This window comes from Dreissena polymorpha, chromosome 15 (genome assembly GCF_020536995.1).
Source record: "Dreissena polymorpha isolate Duluth1 chromosome 15, UMN_Dpol_1.0, whole genome shotgun sequence".
Taxonomy (NCBI): domain Eukaryota; kingdom Metazoa; phylum Mollusca; class Bivalvia; order Myida; family Dreissenidae; genus Dreissena; species Dreissena polymorpha.
The window spans coordinates 66,886,870-66,903,459 of NC_068369.1; the positions used below are offsets into that span (position 1 = coordinate 66,886,870).

Here is a 16,590-nt window from a genome sequence, read left to right on the forward strand (position 1 = left end):
TAATTCCTTTACAAATTTTTAGTCGTCACCTTATGTTACTTTATTTGATGTTCTGTTGTTTATTTTATATCAGACAAATACATTATTATCGTGAGTATGCAAGTAAGTTAATTCAATGTTTTTCAAATACCAAATGCATATTCAACCATACATTATCATCAATTACATTTTGCCATGCATGATAATGTCTGCTGATCTGCAGGACCATTTTGGCTCCAATCAACTCACTGGCTGGGATTACGTGGTAGTTCTTAAAATGAAAGTATCATATCTACAGATGCAAAGTCTCTTAGATGAGTTCTTCTCGCCATGTACCTTTCTTCCTTTTCTTCTGGCAAGCTTTCATTTATTCAAAGCATCACCCACAGCCAAGCTTTGGCACCTGCTATGTGGTGCTCTTGTTTAATCTAAATTATTGTTTGGTATTTTCAATGCATATTTATGCCTTTAATACACAAGAAAATATGCCTTCTTTGGGCTGAGAACACACACTATGAAATAAATTCCAATAGACTTAAAAAACTTACTGACTGTAGCTTGAATTGTGTGTTGTCCACTCTAAAGTCATTGTATAGCTACAGTATAGCCAGGTCTTGAAACTCACAGAATGCAGACGGCCAGTAAAAATTCAATGTGCATACATTGTTTTGTAAGCAAGTAATATATGATGCCAAATGTATGTCCAGTATGTCATTGTATGTCCACTGTGATAACTGTATATCCAGTTTGTCATTGTATGTCTAGTATGAGTACTGTATGTCCACTATGTAATTGTGTCTGGTGTGATGACTGTATGTCCAGTATGTCATTGTATACCCAGTGTGATGACTGTATGTCCAGTATGTCATTGTATGTCCTGTGCGATGACTGTATGTCCAGTATGTCATTGTATGTCCAGTATGATGACTGTATGTTCAGTATGTCATTGTATGTCCTGTGTGATGACTGTATGTCGAGTATGTAATTGTATGTCCAGTGTTATGACTGTATGTCCAGTTTGTCATTGTATGTCTAGTGTGATGACTGTATGTCCATATGTCAATGTATGTCTAGTGTGATGACTGTATCTCAAGTATGACATTGTATGTCTAGTGTGATGACTGTATGTCTAGTATGTCAATGTATGTCTAGTGTGATGACTGTATGTCCAGTATGTCATTGTATGTCTAGATTGATGACTGCATGTCCAGTATGTAATTGTATGTCTAGTGTGATGAATGTACGTCCAGTATGTCATTGCATGTGTAGTGTGATGACTGTATGTCCAGTGTGCCATTGTATGCCCAGTGTGGTGACTGTATGTTTAGTATGTAATTGTATGTCCATTATGACATTGTATGTCCATTGTATTGACTGTATGTCCAGTATGCAATTGTATGTCTAGTGTGATGACTGTATGTCCAGTATGCAATTGTATGTCTAGTGTTATGACTGTATCTCAAGTATGACATTGTATGTCCATTGTAATGACTGTTTGTCTAGTATGTCATTGTATGTCTAGTGTGATGACTGTATGTCCAGTATGTCATTGTATGTCCAGTGTGATGACTGTATGTCCAGTATGTCATTGTATGTCTAGTGTGAAGACTGTATATCCAGTATGGCATTGTATGTCCAGTGTGATGACTGTATGTCCAGTATGTCATTGTATGTCTAGTGTGATGACTGTATGTCCAGTATGCCATTGTATGTCTAGTGTGATGACTGTATGTCCAGTATGTCATTGTAGTTCTATTGTGATGACTGTATGTCAAGTATGACATTTTATGTCCAGTGTGTTAACCGTATGTCCAGTGTGTGCATTCTTTTGATTTTTATTTTTGCTCAACAACGTTATTACTTGTTTATTGTCTGCCATCTAAAAATCATGTTTGCCTGCAGAAAGAGAGTTGATGCTGAAAAGCACTTGTTTAAAGTCATTGTCATTGTTTTTACAACGCGTAAAAGTTTTAAAGCAATAGACAAACATTGACAATAAATTTGTTGTCGACAGGCTGGACTGTACGTAATTTTACAAGCAATGTTTTGTAGCGACTGAAACAAGCAATCATAGTGGTTCATTTGGCTGGCGTTTTGCCAGACATTTTTAACTAAGTGCATAGAGTGTTATTTTTAATAAAATAATATATACAGAACAATTTTACTTAAAATCATTTGAAGGAAGATAACTATTGATTTCAGGGCCATAAGGTAACAAGTATTTAAAAAAAAATGAGACTAGGGGCAGGGTTCTAGAACCATAACTCTTTATGAACTGTTATTCGGGTTATTGCCATTTGCTTGTTATTTTGCTGAGCATAACTACAAATCGTAAAAAACAGTTCACTTAAGAAATGTATGTTAACTTCCTGATGCTTCAGATAGCATTGTGCAAAAGGTGTCATGTTGGTGCTGGGATAGGCAGTTTTTGTTTCATGTGGTATGCTAGTCCATATTGAAATATTCAGATTGCGTGTCTATCATTCGAAACTTTGCAAAACACGCATACAAAACTTCCTGTTTGAGTGTTTGTTAAATCACAAAACAAAACACAACATCCCTGTTTTCGATGTACATGTATTATTTTTGAATACAAATGAATTCTCTGACTGGGTGTTTTTTCGAGATTGCTATCAGAGTAGCACATCACATTAACCATTGTGTGAGATACTCAACAATTCATAGCTGATTTCCTTGTCATTGTTAATAATGTCTGATTTGAATGACAGATAAAACAAGTGCACAGTAAAATAATACCATCTGTCGAACACTTCTATTATAACAAACTCTTGGTTCAAAGCCAGGACTCAGTTAGTGCAGACTCGAAGAATCATATCTAAAAAATTTATTTTTCAAATATTCGCCAAAAGGCAAAAACATATTTATCCAAATCACTTGTATAGTGTATCCATTCCTTCAATGTATAACTATTCAAATAGTCATAGTTACAGTCCAATGTTGAATTAATATGATTACTAAGTATAAATATGTCAACATGTTGACATTATGTTACCAAGTTGTTAAATGAGGACATATGGCAAGTTGTAGCACTGGGGATGAAGGAAAAGTACACAAATATGGCGATACAGAACATTATATACTTGAATTTGTTTTAGCTCGACTATTATATATGAAATATATATAGTGGAGCTATCCTTAACTCACCCCCGACGTCGACATGAGCGTGAGCGTTGGACTTTTAAAGTGTGCATATCACCTCGAATATTTTTATGTCCCTTTTTATATCATCAGGCCTTTTCCGCTCCATTTTGGGAAAACGCCACACTGGAATTTTGGGAATTTTGCGTCATGAAAAATCCCATTTTGGGGAAAAAAAAATAATCGCAAAACTGGTTCAATTGGGAAAAATAATCGCATGTAAATAGTGTTTCTTATATAACAAAGAAGCCATTAACTGGTATTAATAACAACTATTTTGAAAACATTTTATTAAAATTTTACAAAATATTATGAACATATGTGATAAGTGCAGTTTTTTTTTATCTGATTTTGGGGAAAGAGCCTGGCCTTTTTTGAGGATATAGAAATTGCATGAAACGCGAGATTTTGGGGAAAATTAGGAAAATCTTAAATAATAAATTTAACATATTTTACTTTTTTATGCCCCCCTTCGAAGAAGAGGGGGTATATTGTTTTGCACATGTCGGTCCGTCCGTATGTCCGTCCGTCCACCAGATGGTTTCCAGATGATAACTCAAGAACTCTTAGACCTAGGATCATGAAACTTCATAGGTACATTGATCATGACTCGCAGATGACCCGTATTGATTTTGAGGTCACTAAGTCAAAGGTCAAGGTCACTGTGACCCGAAAGAGTAAAATGGTTTCCGGATGATTATAATGGTTTAATAGATTTGTTTTAAGAAGATTCAATTCGTACTCTTATTATGCAATTTTAAACAAGCTCCACAAGATACTTTGCACATTATTTGTTAATGACGGACACGTGTATTTAAACATAGAAAATATCAATGTGCTATGTTTTTTCCTAGACCATCAATGACAGTTCAGTACTTGCATATTACTGCATATATTGTTATCATTCCAATGGTTTTTATACCTCGATACAAGCAATAATTTCCTTTTTAGCCTTATACAAATGGCTTGAACAAACGTTTTAGTTCGAATTGTAGCATTACATGATTTTTAACAAGTTTGCAATTCCACTGCAATTAACATTATCATTTTAAACTTTGTTTTAATTAATAATTATTCTACCACCACTCGTATCTATTTTTGTAGACAATTTATGAAATGAAAGACTCCTATAAATATTGTTAGGGCTGTTGTTTGCTTTTTTGCATGTGGCCTAGCTGGGTCAGCCATCTCACAATTTTGACGCAAGCATTTCACATATCTTATGAATCCAAATTATTTTACAAAAACAGTCTTTGTAAACTGATTGACATTAAACAGACATTTTATATTCAAAGGTAAAATTTCTGTTGCTGTTTTTTGTTTTTATTTCTTATTTCGCAAATCAGGTTTCCTACTCAGGTAACGGGCTATGCTTGTTTAAATGGATTATACGTATTCCCCGCCAAAGGAGGAGGGCTATGCTTTTGTATTAGTCCGCCTTAATAATCAGGCCATCCATCCGGCTGTTTGTCACAAACTTTTGAGGGCTTTATCTAAGTAACTATTTAAATTTCAACATGAAACTTCATGCAAGTAGGTGTATAGATATATATAAGAAGAAGGCTAGGGATATCAATTCAACGATTTTGCTTGATGTTATGGTAATAAAAGTATGAAACAGGTAAAAACAGTTTAGTAACGTAACATGGGCTAATAAACCTCACCATTGCATTATAAAATAAGTAAAGTGTATTGTAAAACTTGATATCCTTTGTTTAAAACAGTCAAAATGGGGCGCAGATGCAGATTTGTTCAAGTCTGCAGTCTCTTTAATGAAATCACAGTAAGATTTAAGCAGTCTCTTTTACAACGGAAATAGCTTGAATAAGAAAGATCATGTGACAAAAGTAAAAACCCATAAGTAATTAAGTGAAGGGAAATTGCGAGACAAGTGCAGCAACCAGGAGTTGATTTTTGTATTCGTATCCATGTTTATGCATTTATATTGTTTAAAGTTAGATTCATTTCTATTCAAATTGATTAAATTGCATTCTTATGAAATACATTACAATTTCAAACAGTGTAAATATTTGTTATGTGTAGAGAATCCTATGGGACATAGCACAATTGTTAATGACAAAGATTTTAAACTTGGTAAAACATATGGCGTACAAAAGAACACAAAGTCAGTGTATATCTCCAGCCAAACAACAGACCAGGGCTCGAATTTAACTTTTCTTCCTACTAGCAAAACATTGCGAGCAGCTTAAATACCAGCTCACAAAATCAAAAACATTCTCGCAAATTTTGCTGGAAATATATAAAAGCAAGTTTGGACATTAGTTTAGTGCTATTACAAGTTCTTTTCCCCACTTTTTCACTGTTTTCGTGGAAGAATTTAATTTCCGTTTGTTTTCTCTCAACTCAACGGTTAACTTTGCTTTATATTTCGTGATGTTATTTCAATCTGTGGGCAAAAAGAAACTAGTTATTTTTCGCTTCGACCACATGAATGTACAGGTTTTTTGTCTTTTATAGTGAACATGTGTGGATAATCGACTGTTTCATTATCTTTGTACCAATACCATCTGCATATATGTACTATAAGTATACTGAGTTATCCGTCCATCTGTCAGTCCGTCCGTTCGTCTGTCACAAAACCTTTTAGGGCTATATCTCAGAAACTATAAAAGATATCAACATCAAACTTCATATTTGTATAGATATCAATGAGGAGACATGCCATGCACAAGAACAATAACCATACACTTAATTATGCTCCCCCAAAAATTTTTGGGGGGAGCATATAGTGGCCGCTTCTTCTGTCCGTCCGTCCCTGTGTCTGTCCATCCGTGCACAATTTTTGTCCGGGCTATTTCTCAGCAACTAATGACCCAAATTCAATGAAACTTTATGGGAAGCTTCACTACCAAGAGGACATGTGCATATTTTAGCCGGTTTTCGTCGGATGATTTTTCACAGACTTATGGCCCTTTAAAATTTTCTATTGTACATATAATGCACTTCTTGTCTGAGCTATTTCTCAGCAACTTATTACGGGAATTCAATGAAACTCTATGGGAAGCTTCATTTCTAACAGGAGATGTGCATATTATCAGCCGGTTATGGTTGGATGATTTTTCACAGAGTTATGACCCTTTGAAATTTTCTATAAACTGTACATATTGTGCAATTCTTGTCCGGGCTATTTCTCCCAAACTCCTGACTGGAATTCAATGAAGCTTTATGGGAAGCTTAACTACCTTGAGGAGATGCGCATGTTATTTGTGGGTTCTGGTTAGATTATTTATTTAGAGAGTTATGGCCCTTTGAAATTTTTAAGTTGCTAAACTATCCATCGCATTATTTTGTCCAAAGTTATGCCCCTCAAGACGTTTCCTTTTATCTGAATATATAGTGCAATATTGTGACCAAAAAAAACTTTTGGGAGCATCTTGTTTAATAAGAGCTAATTCCTTTTGTTTGTTTTTAGTATATTTGCGTTTACGCAAATATACTTTAGTAATACCGTATTTCAAAAACACTGCGCAAATCGGTTGGCTTTTTTGATGCCTTACCAGATTTTGGGCAGACGGAATAGACATTTAACATGGCATTTTGTTATTCTTACAATTTTTCACTTAAAAACGTTTTTCTAACATTTTTCTCAAAAGATATTGCGTACACCATTTTTAGTGAATTTTTCTAAGACCGTTTTACGTGAAAAAACGTTATAAGAAACTGAAACAAATTTCGTTCGTAAAACAATTTAGAACTACGGGCTGGAAGTAACCCGCCCACGTGATTCCGAGAGAATGTCATAAATCGGCTTGTTTGGCTATTTAGAAACTGTTATTTTGGATATATCAGTTATGTATTCACTAAATATCGCTAATGACTACAATGGATGGAATTCGAAGAGTATGTTCGATGTGAATGAAGGACTTTCTGGATCTTGACAGCTTGACACGGCAAAACTGGCATACTGGTATTTTTAGTTATCAATTTAAAATTTAAATTAAATCACATTTTGCTTTATAAATTTTATTCGAGCATTTTGTGACTTATTGAATGACTATGATACCCGATATCAACATATCATATGGGATTTGCAGATCACCAAGCTGCCCTGAAATTCAACATTGATTACAAACCCTTTACTGGTTTGTATTCTTTCTTCTTTCTAGTTCGGGCTTCCATAACTTTAAATGTCGCTTTTTATGATTTTTGACTGGCGCGACTTTGTACAGGTATGTCAATACTATATAAACTGTACGCTGAAGTTTCTTAAGCTATCTTCTTTCTATTTTTAAAGTTAAATGAACTGTGTCACAGTAAAAGACATATTAAGGCGATTGTGGCCAGTTTGGATCCAAATCAGCATGCGAAGGCTTGAAGGCTGTTTGCTTAAAAGCGGTTTTTTGGCAACAACAAATAGTTTAATTGGATACCTAGTTTAATTGGATACCTATTAGACTGCGTTTTTATGTCCCCCACTATAGTAGTGGGGGACATATTGTTTTCGCCCTGTCTGTTGGTCTGTTGGTTGGTTGATTTGCGCCAACTTTAACATTTGCAATAACTTTTGCAATATTGAAGATAGGAACTTGATATTTGGCATGCATATGTATCTAATGGAGCTGCACATTTTGAGTGGTGAAAGGTCAAGGTCATCCTTCAAGGTCAAAGGTCAAATATATAGGTCAAAATCGCTCATTTAATGTACACTTTTGCAGTATTTCAATATTCAAGATAGCAACTTGATATTTGGCATGCATGTGTATCTCATGGAGCTGCACAATTTGAGTGGAAAAAGGTCAAGGTCAAGGTCATACTTCAAGGTCAGATGTCAAATATATGTGGCCAAAATCGCTCATTTTATGAGTACTTTTGCAATATTGAAGATAGCAACTTGATATTTGGCATGCATGTGTATCTCATGGAGCTGCGCATTTTTAGTGGTGAAAGGTCAAGGTCATCCTTCAAGGTCAAATATATGGGTCAAAATTGCTCATGTAATGTCACTTCTGCAATATTGAAGCTAGTTTAATTTGAAATCAATCTCAAAACCAGAATAGTATTTTATAAATTGTCTGTCTGTTCCACAGAACTTCATAAGAAGAAACAGATATTTATTGAAGAGAAAACCTTGCTTACTATTATTTCAGGAAAGGCAACTATCTTTTACAGTGAACAGTGTATTTATTAAAATAAAGAGTTATCCTTCTTGTGTTGAGAACTTAACAAACAGCAATATATATATTAAGTGAAAAGAAAACCCTACTAATACAGTGTTACTGGACTTAGGGGTCATATGGCATGAACGGTCTGTCTACCCAACAACATTAATGTACAAACAACAAATGAATGAATTGTAATTTACATTGAATGCAACATCTGCAAGGTATAATACAAATAATATTAGTAACGTTATTACATCAAACACAAATGCAGTGGGCTTTAAAAAAAATGTCCTGTAACAATATCATTTGGTGGCAATCAGTAACCGCAGTCATTATAAAGGCTCGATTGGTCATTGTCGGCTCGGGTTCTACTAACATGTACCCTGGGTACTCTTAAGTATACTTACATGTACCCCGGGTACGGTAAATATACTAAAATGTACCCGGGAAATGTAAAGCTAAATCGGTCGTTGTCGGCCTTTTTCTTAATTCAATTATATTCACATTTATGTCAATTTTCTGTAAAATGGCCTATCGAAACTCACACTAAAAAAGCGTGTTGATGCAGTTTTTTTTAAGTGAAATTTGTTTAAGATAATCGGTAGCGCGTTTTACGACATCGGATTTTGGGCTGGAATACAACTCGGGTACAGTCTAATATCGACCAGGTACAATTACGTATATTTACCGTACCCGGGGTACATGTAAGTAAACTTAAGAGTACCCGGGGTACATGTAAGTAGTACCCGAGCCGACAATGACCAATCGAGCATTATAAAGCCATTTCATGAGAGCGTGACAAATTCAAAAGATCATAATCGCTGATATTGTGTCAATAGCAACACTATAGGGAGCCGTGTTGTTATTATCAGGCACAAAAGAGATCAAATGGAGCTTGACTTGCAAATTTTAATGCACCTGTATGGTATGTATAAAAGTAACAATTTTTGCAAAGCTAAATGTGATTTTTTTCATATTGCATTTTAACTACATGTACATGCAAGTGCACTTGAAAAGTGTACATATATTTTTGTAACACTTTTTATCAAAGTTTATGCTTTAGGTGTTTGTTTCTCTGAATGAGTTTGTTACTTGCAGCAAAACAACCATCAAACAAGTGGTCACCTGCCCTTAGCAGTCACCTGAGTTTGACCACTCTGACAGATTGTAAAGTGTATTTTCAGGAGTCCCCTGTGTACTTAAGAGCCCCACTTGCAGTGAACGATATGATTACCTTTAGTTTCCCCTTGTTCTTAACAAATAGCAACATATAAGTGTATTTATTGGAGGGAAACCATTACTAATAGTTGTATGTATATGTTAAATTAAATTCAGTTATATAAGTTATAATACTTGTTTCAGCTTTTTCATGAAAGACAATGCCATCTTTCACAAAGAGGAATGTATTTTTATGATTTATCGCTTTTGTACTTTGAGACGTCCACATATTAAAACAGCAGGCATTGAAATATGATATTGATTTTTTTTTCCGTCAAATTTCATGTTTGTATAAGAAAGACAACTCTGTCAGCTAAAATGAGACCGGTATTTTCATGAGTTGTCCCCCTTGTACTTCAGAGCTCCACTATATCCTACAGCAACAGAATTTACCGGTAGTAAGCAGATAGCAAACCCTTCTTAAAATTGCAAATTTGCATAAGAAAGACAACTCTCTTTGATACAATGGTACAGGTATTTTTGTATGCATTGTCCCCCTTGTACTTCAGAGCTCCACACATTCAAACAGCAACAGATTAAGTAATTGAATAGAAAAAAAGACTACTCTTCAATTTATAAGTTGCCTCCCTTGCACTTCAGAGCTCCACAAGCAGCACCAGGACAACCTGGAGGACATCACGGGCCGGTTTGATGGCAACAAGATGACCCTCTCGGAGAAGGTGGAGACCTTGCGCAGCGAGTGTGACCGCCTGCGTGATCGCGCCAAACACTGCGAAGAGGCCCTCCAGAGGGACTCTGACTTCAAAGTACAGGTAGTAGATCTTTATAGTAGTAAAGTGGCTGGTTTACAGATTTCTCGCGTTTGTTTAAAATCACCTTTGTACTTCTAGTTAGCTTTTGTACCTTTCTTTATTTTCGGCATGGGTCATAAGCTGTCAACTTTTACATCGCCTGAGTTCAAAACTGGGACCTGTGGAGTCAAAAATTAGGTCACTATATAAAATACAAGAAAAAGCTTGTAGAACAACCATGAGGAGATGGCATTTTGTTTTACACCTGTATCCTGCAGCTGAGGTCAAGGTCACACTTAGAGGTCAAAGGTCGAATTTGACTCTAAAACAGCATGTCAGTGCTGTTACTTTGTCATTCATTATTCAATTTGTAGATAACTTACCACAAATGACTACCATGAGGAGATTGAGTATCACATATACCAATCATCACATTACCTCAAATTTCAAGGTCACACTTAGATTTCATAAGTATAAGTTGGTCATTGACAGGTGTTTTTACTAAACCAGAGTTTTGAGACAAAAGTAGACTGTAGGACATCAGTGCCCCATAGGCATACGTCTTTTTTTGTCTATCATTTTGCCTTTAATTGTTGAAACCTAATAATTGTGTAAGGCAGACATGTTTATATAATACGGCTACTTAGAAACCCAAGCCAAGATATTCAGCATTTAAAGAGTGTTGTGTTTTGTAGGCTAGATACACAATTTATTTATTTCTGTTTACGAATGAAGCATTCTGATCACAAACCAAAAGTAAAAAAAATGTTCATAAATATGTTCAGTTCTAGTTTTTTATGCTCCCCCCCCCAAAAAAAAAATTGGGGGGAGCATATCTTCACCGCTTCGTCTGTCCGTCCGTGCACAATTTTTGTCCGGGCTATTTCTCAGCAACTAATGACCGGAATTCAATGAAATTTTATGGGATGCTTCACTACCAAGAGGAGATGTGCATATTATCAGCTGGTTCTGGTCGGATGATTTTTCACAGAGTTATGGCCCTTTGAAATTTTCCATTAACTGTACATATAGTGCAATTCTTGTCCGGGCTATTTATCAGCCACTAGTGACCGGAATTCAATGGAACTTTATGGGAAGCTTCACTACCAAGAGGAAATGTGCATATTATCAGCTGGTTCTGGTCGGATGATTTTTCACAGAGTTATGGCTCTTTGAAATTTTCCATTGTACATATAGTGCAATTCTTGTCCGAGCTATTTCTCAGCAACTTATTACGGAAATTCAATGAAACTTTATGGGAAGCTTAACTACCTTGAGGAGATGCGCATGTTATAAGTGGGTTCTGGTTAGATGATTTTTCACAGAGTTATGGCCCTTTAAAATTTTCTATAAAGTGTACATATAGTGCAATTCTTGTCCGGGCTATTTCTCCCCATCTACTGACTGGAATACAATGAAGCTTTATGGGAAGCTTAACTACCTTGAGGAGATGCGCATGTTATAAGTGGGTTCTGGTTAGATGATTTATTTAGAGAGTTATGGCCCTTTGAAATTTTAAGTTTCTAAACCATCCATCGCATTATTTTGTCCAAAGTTATGCCCCTCAAGACGTTTCCTTTTATCTGAATATATAGTGCAATATTGTGACAAAAAAACCTTTGGGGAGCATCACCCGTCTCCGACAGTTTTTTGTTTACGTTTGCATAGCCTTAAACTTGAAAATATGTGCAATTCCAGTGACAGTCTAATTTACCACTTTATAAGTGAATTTATAAAGAATATTTTTTTGCTAAATAGAATCATAAAAATGTTGCCATTTGTTTATTAAACTGTCAAATTGCAGTTTCTGTCTGTCATAACCGGCAAACTGAAGTTTCAGACACACACATATTTCAACACCATGCTTTGGTGAGTGAATATAACACAGATATTTTAGTAAAATTTGTAAGAAATCCAAGTCACTGTTCGGTAAATTTATATCACAGGGTACATATGGTTTGTGTCTCATGTTCAGTGCGCACTGGCCCCCTACCGCAGTCTGCCGCAGGAGTTATATCACAGGGTACATATGGTTTGTGTCTCACGTTCAGTGCGCACTGGCCCCCTACCGCAGTCTGCCGCAGGAGTTATATCACAGGGTACATATGGTTTGTGTCTCATGTTCAGTGCGCACTGGCCCCCTACCGCAGTCTGCCGCAGGAGTTATATCACAGGGTACATATGGTTTGTGTCTCATGTTCAGTGCGCACTGGCCCCCTACCGCAGTCTGCCGCAGGAGTTATATCACAGGGTACATATGGTTTGTGTCTCATGTTCAGTGCGCACTGGCCCCCTACCGCAGTCTGCCGCAGGAGTTATATCACAGGGTACATATGGTTTGTGTCTCATGTTCAGTGCGCACTGGCCCCCTACCGCAGTCTGCCGCAGGAGTTATATCACAGGGTACATATGGTTTGTGTCTCATGTTCAGTGCGCACTGGCCCCCTACCGCAGTCTGCCGCAGGAGTTATATCACAGGGTACATATGGTTTGTGTCTCATGTTCAGTGCGCACTGGCCCCCTACCGCAGTCTGCCGCAGGAGTTATATCACAGGGTACATATGGTTTGTGTCTCATGTTCAGTGCGCACTGGCCCCCTACCGCAGTCTGCCGCAGGAGTTATATCACAGGGTACATATGGTTTGTGTCTCATGTTCAGTGCGCACTGGCCCCCTACCGCAGTCTGCCGCAGGAGTTATATCACAGGGTACATATGGTTTGTGTCTCATGTTCAGTGCGCACTGGCCCCCTACCGCAGTCTGCCGCAGGAGTTATATCACAGGGTACATATGGTTTGTGTCTCATGTTCAGTGCGCACTGGCCCCCTACCGCAGTCTGCCGCAGGAGTTATATCACAGGGTACATATGGTTTGTGTCTCATGTTCAGTGCGCACTGGCCCCCTACCGCAGTCTGCCGCAGGAGTTATATCACAGGGTACATATGGTTTGTGTCTCATGTTCAGTGCGCACTGGCCCCCTACCGCAGTCTGCCGCAGGAGTTATATCACAGGGTACATATGGTTTGTGTCTCATGTTCAGTGCGCACTGGCCCCCTACCGCAGTCTGCCGCAGGAGTTATATCACAGGGTACATATGGTTTGTGTCTCATGTTCAGTGCGCACTGGCCCCCTACCGCAGTCTGCCGCAGGAGTTATATCACAGGGTACATATGGTTTGTGTCTCATGTTCAGTGCGCACTGGCCCCCTACCGCAGTCTGCCGCAGGAGTTATATCACAGGGTACATATGGTTTGTGTCTCATGTTCAGTGCGCACTGGCCCCCTACCGCAGTCTGCCGCAGGAGTTATATCACAGGGTACATATGGTTTGTGTCTCATGTTCAGTGCGCACTGGCCCCCTACCGCAGTCTGCCGCAGGAGTTATATCACAGGGTACATATGGTTTGTGTCTCATGTTCAGTGCGCACTGGCCCCCTACCGCAGTCTGCCGCAGGAGTTATATCACAGGGTACATATGGTTTGTGTCTCATGTTCAGTGCGCACTGGCCCCCTACCGCAGTCTGCCGCAGGAGTTATATCACAGGGTACATATGGTTTGTGTCTCATGTTCAGTGCGCACTGGCCCCCTACCGCAGTCTGCCGCAGGAGTTATATCACAGGGTACATATGGTTTGTGTCTCATGTTCAGTGCGCACTGGCCCCCTACCGCAGTCTGCCGCAGGAGTTATATCACAGGGTACATATGGTTTGTGTCTCACGTTCAGTGCGCACTGGCCCCCTACCGCAGTCTGCCGCAGGAGTTATATCACAGGGTACATATGGTTTGTGTCTCATGTTCAGTGCGCACTGGCCCCCTACCGCAGTCTGCCGCAGGAGTTATATCACAGGGTACATATGGTTTGTGTCTCATGTTCAGTGCGCACTGGCCCCCTACCGCAGTCTGCCGCAGGAGTTATATCACAGGGTACATATGGTTTGTGTCTCATGTTCAGTGCGCACTGGCCCCCTACCGCAGTCTGCCGCAGGAGATAGAGAGTCTAAAGACTGTCCTGGAAATGAAGAACGAGGAAATCAACAAGCTACGCACCCACAATATTGAGCTGCAGAAGAAAGTAAGGCTCATCTGTCAGTTGCAGACATAGTTAACCCTTTGCATGCTGGGAAATTTGTCGTCTGCTAAAATGTCGTCTGCTGAATTTCTAAAATTAGCATTTTCTTCAATTTTTTTTCAAAGAATACTATCAGAATAGCAAACAGTTTGGATCCTGATAAGACGCCACGTTCTGTGGCGTCTCATCTGGATCCAAACTGTTTGCAAAGGCCTTCAAAATTTGGTTCCAGCACTGAAAGGGTTAACCTTTGCCTGCTCAGAAGCAAGTTTTAATGGCTGTATGCAACTCGCAGTCTGTTCAGGTTTTATGCTGTTTGCAGCTAATCTGTATCACAGGGTTCGATAAAAAGGCTTTAAAACTTGAAGAAGGTCTTAAATTTAATTTGGTTTTCTAAACCCATCAAAGTGGTAAAGAGGTAAGCAATGGCCCTACCTGCCTTGCACATGCCTATTACCCCATACTTCCCAACCCTTCCCCCCTGTCCCACCTATTCAAAGATATCATGGTATATGAATTTTCTGATGTCAGCCATTACACTACTTTTGTATCGTCCCTCACGATCAGATATTTAAACAGTTTTACATAGATTTCATATTTACCAGAACAATTTTTACATTTTACTTCATGATTGGGCATAAATGATTCACAAGAGTTCTGATATTTGAAAGTCGTTTTCCAATGATACCTCAGTTGCACAGTTCACAAACTCTATTTTAACCTGTTTTACCTGTTTTCCAATGATGCCTTAATTGCACAATTCATGGGCTCACGTTTGTACCTTCAGCTTGAGGAGCTGCCCGTTGCTAGGGAACAGATCATCAGTCTGCGGCAGAAGAAGGAGAACTTGGAGGCCATTATTAGCATGAAGACAGACCATGAGAAGTAGGAAACCTTTATTGTATTGTTTATATATGAGCCTTGTACTGGGATTAATTTTTTGTGTGTAGTGTCGTCCCTGATAAGCCTGGGCAGTCTCCACAGGCTAATCAGTAATGACACTTTTCGCTTTTATTGAAGGAAGTATTTTGTACAAAAAATCCAGTTAGGTGAAAAATGTCGCTGTGACTGCACAGTCTTATCTGAGATGACACTTTACGCACATGCATTATATTAGTAAATTTTTCCTACAACCAAGGTCACATTATAAAATATATATCCCAGATTAGTCTGTGCAGTCTGCATAAGTTATTGAGGGATGACAATTCTGCTTTTAATGATTTTTTTTTTTATTAAAGGAAGTCTTCTTTGCAAATATCCAGTTTAGGCGGAAAAGGTTGCTGTACGCACATGCATTAAACCTGTTTTTCAAAAGCATTAGATACTTGTAACTTATATTTGAGACTACAACTTTCAACACATTATGATGAAAATGTTTATGTAACTTATTTTGAGTCTGATTGAAAATATCAACATTTGTTGGATAGCTTTAGGATAGGACTTTCACTTCCAAGTTTTCTGTTGACACATTTTATTAATAACATTATTTGTCAACATATATTGGTTGTGCATACACATTTTTGGACAAGAACATTTTCCACAAATTTCAGAGTCCTTCATGAGCGATGCCCGAGTTTGATGAAGAAGTACGACAAGGAATCGCGAGCAAACAAGCGCCTGTCCATGGATTACGAGGAGCTGATGTGGAAACTGTCCGAGTCATTCACCGACCCTGACCTGGGAACCCTGGAGTTGTACCAGAAAATGGGAATGTCCCCCAACGGTGATCTAACTTCACCCGGCCTTGGCAGAAAGTTGAGAACGCCGTCTAGTTCGGAAAGCAGTCCCTCCAAAAGTCCTGCCACCAGAAGGACTTTGTCCTTGAGTGCTGACGATCGGGATGAGAAAAAAATGAAGAGACGTTCTGGAAATTATTTAATAGACGAAATGAAGCACAGGGCCACTAGTCCTCTTGCAAAGCAAAGTGTGTAAAACCCACTCACGAAGTCGTGGTCACCAGGTAGTGGTTCTCTGTCAAGTTCGCCAACGCGCTCGAATGGTCATAATGGCACTGCCATGTCCCAGTCCTGGTGTGTTGAAATGGAAAAAGATGAGAACCAATCGCAAGCAGTAGTCAGCAAGATTCCTCGGAGCAAATCCAACACAGATAAACAATCGCATGGGAAGTCAGTTTCTCCAGAAGTAAGTGATAGATTGAGAACTGAACAAGTTTCTATTTTGAAAATGGAAACGGATAATTCCAATTCCAACAGCGTAAACGGCGATGTCCAGACATCCGTTGAGTCTGAACTTGTCACGTGCAAGAGTGGAGAATCACCACAAAAAACAGA

The 16,590-nt window shown here is 38.3% G+C and overlaps 1 protein-coding gene across 3 annotated transcripts; it reads left to right on the forward strand.

The window, feature by feature from the left end:
• Positions 1–7,144: 7,144 nt before the first annotated feature.
• LOC127860597 (microtubule-associated tumor suppressor candidate 2 homolog) lies at positions 7,145–16,339 on the forward strand. 3 transcript variants are annotated; one of them, XM_052398738.1, is made up of 5 exons: positions 7,145–7,241; positions 10,080–10,252; positions 14,183–14,302; positions 15,087–15,184; positions 15,850–16,339. In XM_052398738.1, the coding sequence occupies exons 1-5, from the start codon at positions 7,181–7,183 to the stop codon at positions 16,229–16,231; spliced, it is 834 nt and encodes a 277-aa protein (XP_052254698.1). In that variant the 5' UTR covers positions 7,145–7,180; the 3' UTR covers positions 16,232–16,339. The 3 variants fall into 3 exon arrangements, with proteins under 3 accessions (XP_052254698.1, XP_052254700.1, XP_052254699.1); XM_052398739.1 differs by lacking the exon at positions 7,145–7,241 and adding an exon at positions 9,055–9,186; XM_052398740.1 differs by lacking the exon at positions 14,183–14,302.
• Positions 16,340–16,590: the final 251 nt, after the last annotated feature.